This window comes from Pantherophis guttatus, chromosome 6, assembly GCF_059756535.1.
Source record: "Pantherophis guttatus breed Tessera chromosome 6, ASM5975653v1, whole genome shotgun sequence".
Lineage (NCBI taxonomy): Eukaryota > Metazoa > Chordata > Lepidosauria > Squamata > Colubridae > Pantherophis > Pantherophis guttatus.
The window spans coordinates 61,988,072-62,001,550 of NC_142068.1; the positions used below are offsets into that span (position 1 = coordinate 61,988,072).

General features: G+C 33.4%; 1 protein-coding gene across 4 annotated transcripts in view; it reads left to right on the forward strand.

Moving 5' to 3' along the window:
• DOCK1 (dedicator of cytokinesis 1) overlaps positions 1 to 13,479 on the forward strand; it is a 427,633-nt gene that overhangs the window by 365,648 nt on the left and 48,506 nt on the right. For all 4 annotated transcript variants that reach the window (XM_034436445.3, XM_034436446.3, XM_034436447.3 and 1 more), the window contains exons 39-44: positions 3,304 to 3,393; positions 5,184 to 5,288; positions 6,649 to 6,790; positions 7,294 to 7,372; positions 9,055 to 9,139; positions 10,071 to 10,157. In XM_034436445.3, coding sequence (XP_034292336.2) covers positions 3,304 to 3,393; positions 5,184 to 5,288; positions 6,649 to 6,790; positions 7,294 to 7,372; positions 9,055 to 9,139; positions 10,071 to 10,157 — 588 coding nt within the window. The remainder of the gene's footprint in view (positions 1 to 3,303; positions 3,394 to 5,183; positions 5,289 to 6,648; positions 6,791 to 7,293; positions 7,373 to 9,054; positions 9,140 to 10,070; positions 10,158 to 13,479) is intronic.

A 13,479-nucleotide genomic window follows, 5' to 3' on the forward strand; every position in this document is an offset into this window, starting at 1 on the left:
AATAAGATTCAAATTGACAATGCTAGTTTCAGAGTTATCAAAACATTTTCTTTGAAGCATTTCAAATACATTGTTCCCACAGTTCATGCACGTAAAGCTAAAGAAAATGTCAGTGTAAGTTTGTGTAAAGATCTAAATGATACCCTACGAAGCATTTATGTCCGTTTATAAGAAATAAGTGAAGGAAGCTTCTGAATATCTTTTCAGTAGAGGACAGAAATAAATAAGATGAGAAAGTATCTCAGCTTCTCAGTAGGGAATGAAAAAATGAAAACACAGCACTAGTTTCCTAAGGTTGTCATCAGTACAGTGATCAAGAAAATTCAACTACTGAAATATACATGTTTGGGTAACACCTTTGGGAATCTTCCATCTAAATACTGATAATAAGAGAAAGATAAAATAGACCTATATTTAGAAAACTGACGTCCTGAGAGTGCTCATCATTCCATATTTCACTCCTGTTGATTAGGAAGCCACTGAGATATTCTCTAATTATCAACTGAAGTACATCTTGTACTTTACTGATGATTACAAGTATACTGTAGAAGAGCAATGTGTCTATCCATTTTAACATTATTACTTCTAATGACTAGATAAACAATTTTGGAATAAAATACTAGATATTTATTTTTCTTTATACCTACGATACTTATTTATATGAAACATAAGCTAAAATGGCCACTTTTCAAGTTGGGTCTGCTGCAGATAAAAGAAAGGATGGTAAGAAAATGAATACAGGAGAAAAGGAAATTGAAAAAGTGTGTGTGTGGGGGGGGAAGACAGACTAAAGAAGTTATGAAGGAAACTAAATTAAAAATAAAATATTCTTGAAAATGCATTTAATGTTACTTCTAGATCACTGTTATTTACATTAAGTCATGACAAAGAAAAGTAATTCCTTTAACCTAGGTGGAGAGGACTTCACCAATGTGACTCATAGTTTTAAAAAGGTAATTTTCATCTAGGTCTTAGCAGGGAACCACTTGAAATATTGAATTAGCCACTCTTCCCTACTCTTGTCAGTAGGATGTACACTTAAAGGAAATCATGGAGGTACCAACTTGCATTTAAATTTGATAAAAGTAAACTTTAAACCACAGAAATAAAATAGCTAAATGAATGTTGGGTCTTTTAAATATATTCTTCTGATTTCCTGGCATTTTAAAAAATAATTTCATTGATGTCTGATCTTTTCAGAATAAATTATGTAGTTCTTTTACTTTAATTAGGGATACATGTAAGTAACCCAACGCTTTGCCAATAAAATGTGCAAATTGTAATAGTTTCTTCACAAGTTTTGCTAACGCTTCCGTTATTTCAGGTATTTTCTAAGTTTTTAAGAGTATATCATCCCATTTTTTTGATTAAAGCAGTTGCTCTTCCTCACCGATCTCCCTTTGTACTGACTCAAATGAACCTTTTGAAATATTCCTTTTAATTTTTCCTTTTCTACTTACTTCTTCTGCTTTGACTCCAGGCACTATTAGTTAACAAAGTGCTATTTTCTTATCGATTAGATTGTCTTGTAGGGAAAGGCAGAATAGAAATCCTTAATACACAACTGAAATGAGCTTTATTTTTATTGGTTTATATCCCACCTTTATTTTTGTAAATAACTCAAGGTGGTGAACATATCTAATCCTTCCACGTCCTATTTTCCTCACAACAACAGCCCTGTGAAGTGAGCTGGGCTGAGAGAGAGTGACTGGCCCAAAGCCTTCATGTCTAAGACAAGACTAAAATTCAGTCTCCTGATTTATAACCTGGTGCCTTAACCATTAGACCATAGTACTAGTTCATACTAAACTATGGTATGAGTTTCCCCATCATTGTATCATAACTTCACTAAGACTTCATGTATTCTTTTTATGGATAAAGACACAAGTTTAGGAAGCATGACACCATGCATTATAGACACCATGTTAGGTACAAAGACAGCTGAGTGACTTTAGAGTAGACAATTCTTGTCAGCCTAGGACGGAGGCAATTGCAAACTACTTCTGAAAAATTTTGCAAAGAAAATTACAGGGAATTTGCCAGACAGTCATCAGGAATAAAGATTGACTTGAAGACAAAAACAAAAGAAAACAAAAAAATGTATATAGCTGCTTCAATTGAATTTTAAATGGTTAACATTAAAAAGAGAGGTTTTCTTTTAGAATCTGATTCTTTCTCAATAAGAAGAGTACCAAAATTCTGATCCCCTGACCAATCTCAAGATCTATACTTTCATTTTAAAAAGTTGCAATTTTCTTGTTCAAAGGAGTCGTTTTTAAAGAATCTGCAGCTTTATTCACTTGTGCCTTTTTAAGATAACTTTTGCTTTCATGTATTTAAAACTTAGATGGGAAAATGCTGTTATTTACTGAATATCTCTCTTAGGGTAGCTCATTCTTCTGGAAATTTGTCATGTTATAAATGATGTTGAGGATTTTTTTTCCCCAAAGCAAGAAATTTTAGGAACAGCTGAGATTGGACATTATTGACTTAAAAAAATAGTTTTCAGTTTCCAGAGACATTTGTGATAGTTAGATTGTATTCTCAACAACTACTCTGGGGTCAGCATGTTGATTGTTACCGGTATGGAGTCTTCATGAGATAGTAAAAACTAGTCTTTTAATACCGTATAATGACATTGTATGTTTATTCTCTCTCTCCTTCCCTCCCACCCTCCCTCCCTCTTTCTCTCTCTCTCTGCTGTGCACATATATCCTGTCATTTCTCCAGGCTTTTCCTAGTTTTCTCCTATTTTGGCAACTTGGGGTTTCCATGCCCATAGATCTGGGGGGGTTTCTGTCAATAGCCTTCGGTGATTCTTCTTGCTTTGTAGGAATATATTTTGCCTAATTTCCGCAACCCGAGATTATAATGGCATGTTGTAAGATTTATACATACGCTTAAAACTTCCTTACAATTATATCAATGTAGTCATAGGTTTTTGTAAAAAAGTCACCTTGTATACTTCTTCCACATTGTGGAATGTAGTGTAGGATAGCTTTAGCTCTGTACTTCTTCTACTTTTATGAAATTAATCAGAATTTTTCTTTCTAGCCAGGACAGTTTCATCTGAATTGGTTAATACTTACATTATTTAAATGTCTTTATATTATTTAACTCTTTATGTTTATCTTTCTGATTAGCCACCTTGAATGGCTAACTAGACTCTGTCAGTAAGCAGAGATAAAATTGAAATTGTTATTGCTGTTGTTGAATAAATATTAACTGAGTTTTAGTTTTAAATACTGGAAATTTTAAAAGAAGTTTTTAAACTTAATTAAAATTTAATTATATTTTTAACAGATGTGGGAAGAAGCCATTGTCTTGGGCAAAGAGCTTGCAGAACAATATGAAAATGAAATGTTTGATTACGAACAACTTAGTGAAGTACTGGTAGGTTTGTCTTTAATTCACTGTAAATGACTCTAATCACGATACTTAACATAAGTATCTCAGTATTAATTACAAAGCAAATTCACATAGGACTGTGCTGATATCTGAACAAAGCATATTTCACAATATATTGAAAGTAACACATTTGAATTAGAAGTATGCCTTCAACATAAAGCATATTTGCTACTGATTTTAGATTTTAGATAGTCCTTGGACGGTAATCGGGATTGTGATTTCTGTTGCTAAGTAATGCAGTTATAAAACTCAGTGTCACATGATCATATCACTTAGCAATAGCAATTCTGACACTCCTGGTTGCTGTTGTTAAGCAAGGACCATGTGGATTGTTAAGTGAGTACTGACTTCAGGAGTGCTCTGTGCCTGTTTTAAAAGGAGAGTTTACCACAGAGTTATACTGAAATGTTTATTATTAAACAATTAGCTTGTGAAAATTTGTGCACAGAAAGTTTTAGCAAATTTCTTTGCATATATTTTCAGATGGGTATGTAATTATGGTCTCTCTTGTTCTTTGTGATGATATAAATTCAAGTACCTTCTCTTCTCTTATAATGTTTCTATATAGTGCAACGTATAAGTTGGTGTAAAAGAATATTATGATATCTGAATTGAATCAAGCAGCAAACTAGAACCAGAAATTTATACCTAACATAATTATAGTCTTGGCTATCCCAGGGTTAAGTCTGATGAAAAGTAAAGCTTGTCTATTTTTATTCAAAATACAAAATCCCCAAATCCTATGTCACTAATCATGCTGGGCTTGACTAATATGGCATACACAGAGACACTGCACCTACACCCATACACTGCTCTCCTCACCAAAAAAAAGAAAAGAAAAAGAAAGAAAAGAAAAGAAAAGAAGGTGGGATATAAATTTGATGTCAGTGAGTTTAAATTAAAAGTTTCTAATTTATCCCATGAAAGTTGCCCATATATATGCATGTGTATAAAATAGTCTCTAGAATCCCTTGGGATCAAGCAGTCAACATCTTATGGAAGAACGAACTATCGAAAAGCAACCTATGAAGTGGTAAAACAGTATCCCATATTGGATTAAGTGTATCATAAATAAGAAATGCTTTCGGGCCTCTTGATGCAGAATTTTCCATTCAGTTCTTGTAGCTTCAATCTTTCTGTAGAAGAAGCAGATATGTTTCACATCTAAGAATTGGGTAGAAGGAAAAATATGCTTGAACATAGTAGTATTGGATATTAGAAAAGATATATTAGAAAAGAAAAGCAGCATTATGACTACTCTTAGTAGTAGTGCCAGAGTAGAGCATTAGATTATTAAGAGTTGAGCATTAGATTGTTACCCTTTCCTAGTTCAATCAAAAGCATAGAGTAGTATACCGAGGTGGAAGAAGTATTTCCAATAGTAGTTTCATTTATCTTCTTGTTAAAAGCCTGCCCCGTTTGGAAAGATACCATTGTATATTTGTTCCACCTGATTCAGCTATAAAAGCTGCAAGTAATTCTCTGTATTTGACCATCAGATTGTCCCCTTGACTACTAGTTGATACATTTGCAAAAAACTTTCAGTACAGTCCATAAATAAAACAAATTAAGAGAAATTTGGTCTTTTCCATTTATCAGTTAGATTTTGCATACAAAGTAACTTACCTTGTTACCATAGCATCCTATAGAACTAGGGTGAAATGCATTAAATGTTTCTTATTTGTAAGTAGCTGTGATAGGGAAGGTTTATGAAGAAAAAGAAAATACAATCTCCAGAAAAAGAATGTTCTAAAAATTATGTTTTCTTAACACAGAAAAAACAAGCACAGTTCTATGAAAATATTGTGAAAGTAATAAGACCTAAACCAGATTACTTTGCAGTTGGTTATTATGGACAAGGATTTCCAACATTTTTACGGGTAAGTAAAAAAAAAAAATCTTCTCTACTTTGATTTTGCTGCAGGCCAGAAAAACACATTATGTATTCTATATACTTTGAATGAAAGACAGTATTCCAAATGTTCATAAATCCATTTTATTGAGAATAAAATAGAGTGGAAGATACAGTGGGTGGTCATGGTACAATAATGAATACTCGTTTCGGTTTTTTTCTTGAATTTTGGCTAATACATTTTCAGACATTTTCTGGTGCTCTAGAATTTAACTCTAATTTAACTTTCCCACCCTAGTTTCTATGGGCTGAGTAAGTCATTCACCAATGTTTTATTTCCCATGGTTGAATGCTGGATGAAAAGCCAAGTGAATCATAAAGTCCACCTGTGTTTTACTAAAAAATATTGCTAGAAAATGACTCATATTTCCTTGCTGGCTTCACAGTTATAGAGATAAATGCTAATAACGTTGAGTAACTAAATGCAGCCTTGTGGAAAACCACGAGGAATCACTTGGGAGGTAGCAAATCTATCCAAAATATTTGAATTTGAGTAAGGCGTAGAATGTGAAATAACAGTGTTATCCTAAAAAATGAAACAGAGCAATTTTCACATGTTTAAATGCATTATTTCTTTCTTTTACTTTCTTTTAAAGTAGAAATATAATAGCAGAAATTGCTATCCACTTATGTGCTAAGGGGAAATACAAATAAACTTTTCATAGACAGAATATAATGAAGTTAGGTTTACAAAAATATTAATCACATTATGTTAGCTCCCCTTCCCCCCCTTTTTTTACTCCCCTGCTTATTGCTTTTATATTTATCCATTTTGCATTCTAAAGACTTTGATCCTTATATAGTAGTAATAAAAATACACATAAGAGTTCAATCCAAAGAAAATAATTCTTAAAATAGACCCAGTAAAATCTTTGGGAACATTGTTTTTGTTGAGTCTATAATTGACAGGTTTGGTAGATGTCAGTAGGTTTTTTTCTGTAAATCCAGATTTAATCTATAAAGAGCACTTAAATTTTTAAGGGAATTTAACCATAAAATGGTCATTATCATAAAAGAACCTCATTTTACAAATATTTTTCCATTCCATAAATCAAAAACTATAATGTAATCATTTAATTCAAATACATGTATCAGAATAAAAAATTGGTGAATGTTAAATAAATATGTGGAAGTATAAGCATATTCTTGTTTCAGGATCGCTTTAAAGAAAAAACTATTGATTTGTGTAGAATTTTATTTTCTGTTGGTTTCTAGAAATGTTTACTTTCACAATGTAGAAGCAATCAAAGATATTCTCAACCAGAAATTGTGTGCATTTGTATATTTAAGTGGAATCTGTCAAAAACTTAATACATATCTGTTTATAGAGCAAAGTCTTTATTTACCGAGGAAAAGAATATGAACGCCGTGAAGATTTTGAAGCAAGATTATTAACACAGTTTCCTAATGCAGAAAAAATGAAGACTACATCACCTCCTGGTGAAGATATTAAAAATTCTCATGGCCAATGTATCCTTTAAACGTTTTGATGGCCTTGCTGTAATAAGAATCTCAACAATTTATGGGGTTCTTGCTATACCTATGTTCTCTTATTGTTACATATGAATTGTATCTAGGCAAAGATGATAACATAGAGTGAGATTTAGCCTAACTAAGAAAGCTAAGAAAGCTAAACAGGTTTGGGTTTGGATCATACTTGAGTGATGGATCAAGAAGAAATCCCAGAACTATAGATTAGAATGGAAAATGGGGGGAAAAACAGTGGCCGGAAAACTACTTCCTTTCCATATGGTGGTGAAAGGAATCATAAAGAGTCAAGCACAACTTGAGTGAATTATTTTTTACCTTTACTCAGTTTATGTATTTCGGTGTGTGTGTGTGTGTGTGTGTGTGTGTGTGTGTGAGAGAGAGAGAGAGAGAGAGAGAGAGAGAGAGAGAGAGAGAGAGAGAGAGAGAGAGAGAGAGAGAGAGAGAGAGAGAGATTCTAGTTGCATTCTTAACATGTAACACAGATATCCAGTGCTTTACAGTAAAGCCAAAACTGGACTTACCATCAAAATTTCACAAGCCTGTATCAGAGCAAATTTTAAGGTACAGACATTCGAAATGAGCAATTACTCTGAATAGCTTTCGTAGACTGCACTTGGTTAAATGTATTACCTGCTAAATGGCCTGAAGAACTGCATCTAAATTCATCAACACAAAAAGAAAGAGACAGTTTAAGGTGCAGCAAGAGATTATCTTTTTTACATTTATCTCAGGAAAAAAATAATAATTTTGATTTCATGGCTGCTCTGTCCCTCATTCTCTGTTTTCATTTATTTTTCAATATTGATAAATTTTGTGCCTGGCTTTTTGTTAGTGCAATTTCTGTTTTACCTGTCTTCTGCATACATGCAAGGCATTACCTCTGACAGATCAGTACTTTCAATCAGGTTTTGTTTTCTTATTTCTTAACCGAAATAAGGAATTTTTGCAACTCAAAATGACCAATGCCTCCTTATAATTCCTTCTATACAGTTTTCCATAAAATAAATGAATGTGGTCTAAATATTACATTCCATTAGTAACCAAAATGAAACGTTTCCTGAGCAGTTATCATGGCAGTACTATCTAAGGCAGGGCTGTCAATCTCCCAGCCCAAGGGCCAGATGCGTCATGCGCTGGCCACGCCCGCGCCCTATTTAGTGAAGAGAAAAAAGTCCCGATATGTCACATGACTCCGCTGTGACAACGTGAGTTTGATACCCCTGATCTAAGGCCTTGGTATACCATTAAAAGGACATATCTTCATATTCTGAAAACTATGTTTAAAAGCATTGTTATTTATTTGAAAAGCTAATATGGCCATAGGCCATTCTCAAAAGGAGCAAAGGGGCGAAGTCATGTCATGTGTCATAATGTCATCACCAAGTCGATTCAAATTACACATAGGCCACAGATGTCATGACACAATTTGCCAAATAATTCGTAGTGAATACTGATAGTGTCAACAGCATTAAACTCTTGACAGCCTAATGCACCCAAAAACAAGACTCTTGAAAAAGCTTCTCTAACCAGATTTATTAAAAGAGAAAAGGGACTTGATTATAGAAATCTCAACAACTGAATGCTTTTAGAATCCAATTTATAGGGAGTTCATTTTCATTCTCTTGGGGGGGGGGACCTTTTTAAGGATGAACATATGAGCTACTTCTCAGTTTTCCAGATAATATAATAATGAGTGTGTGTTTTGAACTTATAGTATTTTTCAGTCTACCATCCTTTTTCCCAGACCCTGAGAAAAAGAATCCTCTGTCTCAGGTCTCAGTTGAGAGAGTCCTAATGCAGAATTTCCATTCAACCATTACCAGCAATAGTAGCTCTAGACTGATCACAATCTCTTAATATATCTTTATGAGAAAAACCTGACTCCAGGTTTTGCTTTTTACTTTGCCTGCACAGGCCTGCAGTACTGGTTAGTTGTGATATTGCAGAGCCAGAAAGCTTTGCTATATGTAGATTAAAATTTAATTATGAAAAATAAGCAATATATTTATTCCTTATGAAAACTCGACACTCAGATTCTTGGCAGGAGGGTGGGATGATCCAATTCCATTTATCGTTTTAGGGGATTGTGATATTTCAGTTTGAAAATCCTAATTTTAGACATATATTAGCCCTATAAAAATATCACTTCCCTATAATCCTTAATACTGAAAGATTTGTTGTTATCTTAGGTATTGTAGCCATATGAGAATATAAATGCACTTGTATGTTTTTTCTCTTTCTAGTTTCTATAGGGTAAATGAGGTTCAGCGGTTTGAGTATTCAAGACCCATTCGAAAAGGAGAGAAAAATCCAGACAATGAATTTGCGGTAATTTGAACATGTTATGCACTTTCCTTAATGTCTTTTAAATATGCTTGTATAATATGTAAGAGAGAGCATAATACGCTTTCTGTAAACTTTACAGTTTGTATGAATATGTGATACTTAGTTTCTTGTGTTATGGACTTTCTTGTTACCAAATGCAAGATGAACAAAAATATGAAACATTTAGTGTTTAGTTTTTTTTAAAGTGGTTGCAGTAATGTAAAGATTCTAGTCACGAAAAATTACCAGTAATCCCTGCATGGATTATTTTAATTAATACCAGTTTTTTTTTTTCATTTAGTTTAACTAATTTATGCCTTAAAATTCTTCACTCAAAAACTAAAGTGGCTCCATTGAGTTAGGCTCCCTGTATGCATCACATTATTGGCAAACAAAGATTATAAACCCTTTATTGAGGCTAAATTACAAATAATATTAAATGCTTCTTTGCACATAATATGCAGCTTGCATCAACTGGGTGGAAGAGAGAAATAATTAAAGGAGTCAGAATAGGAAAAGAGAGGAAATTAAACTCTTTTCCTCCATCTTCTGAAACTGATATTTGTACCAGTTGGGGATTTTATCTCGTTCATTTTCTAAGCAACAGCTCTCTACAATTTTATCCTCAATAAATAGCTGTCTATAGAACACTCGAGGATGAAATAATTGTTTGGAGTATAGACTGTTAATGTACATGTTGAAATGAGGGGAGTTATAATTCACTTGTGTCTTCTATATGAATACAAAAACTCATGACAAAACTTAAAGAACATAAATTAAACTGGATGCACAAATGTTCTTTCACCGATTTTGTGTTGTGTTGCCACTGTGATGTTAGTACATTTGCTTCTAGGACTTTTGTACAAATTTTGGGTTAGGATAAGTCTATTAGTTTATAAGCATTTTACTTCAAAACTTTTCTCTTAAATTACAGAATATGTGGATTGAGAGAACTATTTATGTGACAGCGTATAAACTACCTGGTATTTTAAGATGGTTTGAAGTCAAATCAGTATTTATGGTAAGTTTTAGTCAGAAGATTGTTTAATAAGATCACTTTGTTAGATGGGTGATGCTTTTAAACAAATCAAAATGTATATAATTTGCTGATGCTTACATTTTGAATGTTTGCAGAAATGTTCCATGAATTTATATTTGTGTCAGTCCTTCTAGGGCAGGGGTGTCAAAGTCAATTTCATTGAGAGCCGCATCAAATTTGTGTTTCACCTCAGAGGGCCGGGGTATGTGTGTCCGGGGGTGGGAGGTTCACAGTAGGCATGGCCGGAGTGGGCATGGCTATGGTGGGTGTTTGACATAGGCTCAAGATGCATTTTTCCCCTTCTCTTCTTTCTTTCCACAGTTCTTTACTATAACCATTTTTCTATCTCTTCTACCAGATATTACTGGCAAACATTTATTACTTATTCTTCATACTCCACTAAACTTTTTATTTCTAAATTTATACCCCATTGTTTAATAGTAAATTGCTTTTCCAGGCAGAAAAGCTATTTATACTATTGTATTTTTATTATTCAACTAATAATAAAATACAATAGCATAAATAACATGATAATACAAGATCTAATAGCAGAGGTAAATTCCCAGGATAGTAAATAGAAATGGCTGTTAATTATAGATTGTTGATTTTAGATTAAATGGACCAACAGTATGTAAAATCTGGCATTAAACTGTAGTATTAACATAGGATGTTGCTTGTTTTCTATCCAGATCAGGCACTTACTTGAGGCCACATAATTGTAATCCAGTCCAATCCAGTCCTCCTGCAGCACTCTGCCAGCCAAAAATGGGCCCTGTGAAGGCCCCGCACGGCCTTTTTTCAGACAGCAGAGAGCTGCTGAAGATCATGGAGGCCAGAAACGAGCTGCGGGGGGGGGCACACATGGTCCCCCTGTGCCCTGTTTTGGCCAGCAGAGGCACCACAGGCCGGTCCTTTGATATTTCTAAGCTGGCCCCGCGGGCCAGATTTAAGCACCCCGTGGACCACATCTGGCCCGTGGGCCTTGAGTTTGACAACCCTGTTTTAGGGAGACTAGACCAGGAAACCAAAGTCATGCAGGCCAATATTACTTTTATTATAAATTCTTGCAAGTTTAAATATGCTTCTCCTCTCCTTCTATCTTCATGATAACTAGAACATTACACTTTAAATACCTTGGGAAATACTTGCTGATTTTTTTTAGAAGGCAACAAGTGTTTCATTGTGAAATACTTCATCGGCTTGTCATTCCTATTGTTCCATCTGGCATCATTTTGGCCTAGATCCATTTATAGAATTTAAAAATGGTGGACAGCAGAGGTTCACTTTGCTATGAAGTATTTTGGGAAATCTGAAATGATTAAAAATAGTCTTGTGTGCTATGAGTATGAAATGAAAGATTCTGAAATGTTATCATGAATGAACTATGGATTCAAAGAAATTGTTTTATATTAGGGTGAAACACAATTTCTACCTACATCAGGTTTGAGAATAAATTACAAGTTTTTCATTGCAATCGGTTTGCATTTTTGTGTAAGGGATTTCTGTTAGAGCAGAATGGCTTTTGGATTTGAGATTCATGTAGCTTACATACTATCTCTCCAAATTGAATTTGGCCATTCTGCAAAGTTATTTTGGAATGAAGGGAAGCATAGAAATTTAATGTTAATATAATTTTAAAATGTGGGGTTTTTTTCAAAATCAAATTAAATATGTTTTAAAATGAACTGTACCACATTGTTAAATTCAGCCCTGAAAACTGAATGAACAAACAGGGAAACTCAAAGGATGCATTAATTTTACATTGATATTGATGGAATATAGTTTATTTGATGACTTTAGTCATATGTTATCTGATTAAAATTCCTTTGTTATGAAATCAGCTTTCTTTAGATAGGCAATGACGATATGAAACAGATCAATTTTACACATATCACATAATTATGCATAATTGTTTCTAATTTTTATAAGCTTCTTGTAAATAAAGATTATAATGATACACAATTGAAATCAATACATCACCTCAACCAATCTTAATATTTCAAAACAGAGCATTTAACTTTTTAATACAGTTCCACCAAAGTCACAGCACCTGTTCAGACTGTCATATAAGATAGAAAGCTACTAACACAATTATGTATTCCAGAATTCTATAATTCCAAAATGCTTAATTCTTGACACAAATATTATGCCCAAAGTAGAAAATAACATGAAATAACTTATATGTATTGTAAGTTATTGGAAACAGAAATAATATTTGGCAATCAGCTGTATTGCTAGTATTTTAGTTCTAAATGGAAATCGTGCTAATTTCAGTCTAAAACCAGCCTCTTCTTAGTATTTGTGATAGAATGAATAAAAAGCATATTATGCTATGAACATTATGCTCTCCAGATTAATTTTATTAGTTATATATTTGCAAAGAATAAAAGAAGAAACTACGCAAATAAATACTGATTTTGTAATTTATAATTACTCCTGTATTTGCATTGTAAGCAATCACAAAATAAAACAATCAGAAGTAGAAATGTTTTATCCAGTTTGACAGAAATAGATGATTTATTAGACATTTGTCCTCCTGACTATTTATGTTTATAGTTAGGACCTGCTTAGGCCTCCAGTTGAACACACAGCAAGTTCAAACATTCAAACACATTGTTCATGCAGCCCCCACCTATCTTCCGAATCGCCAGATGTTCACCTGGAGATCTAAGATATGTCTGTAGTCACAATTGTATCACATTCACACAACTATCTATGTGAATCAGGCCCTAACAACCTAGGGTTCCATACCAAGGAAAGAGTCTTGATTCATTCAAAGAAATACAACTTTCTTCCAGATCTCCAACTATATACATGATGGTGAGGGAGAATAAGGAGCACATCCAACATGTACAGGGTTGTTTTTTTACCTAGCTTGAGATCACAATATACTCAGCAGATTGCCTAAACTGGGTTTCTTTCTTCTGACTAGGAGTTCATCATTGTTCTGACATCGATTCATCATTGTTTCTGAAATATATTTCTTAATAAGGAATAAATATATTACTTCAAATTTAGTTCTGACCTTTGAGTTATGGGTGAAACAGTAACATTTAATTAACAGAAACTATTCCAACGGAGTCAAATAAATCCCATTAAAATCTAATGTCATTTCTATATATTTCTATCTCTGTTTCCATCTCTGTTCTGTCTCTCCATACCTGTTGGTGAATATACACAGGTATAACAGATTTCTGATTTATTGTATTACAGTAATTTATTTTTACTCTGAAGTTTCCCAGACAAAAATAGTTTATTCTGAAAAGAGTCTCAATCATGGGTTTTAGGGTTGGAAGTGCTGATA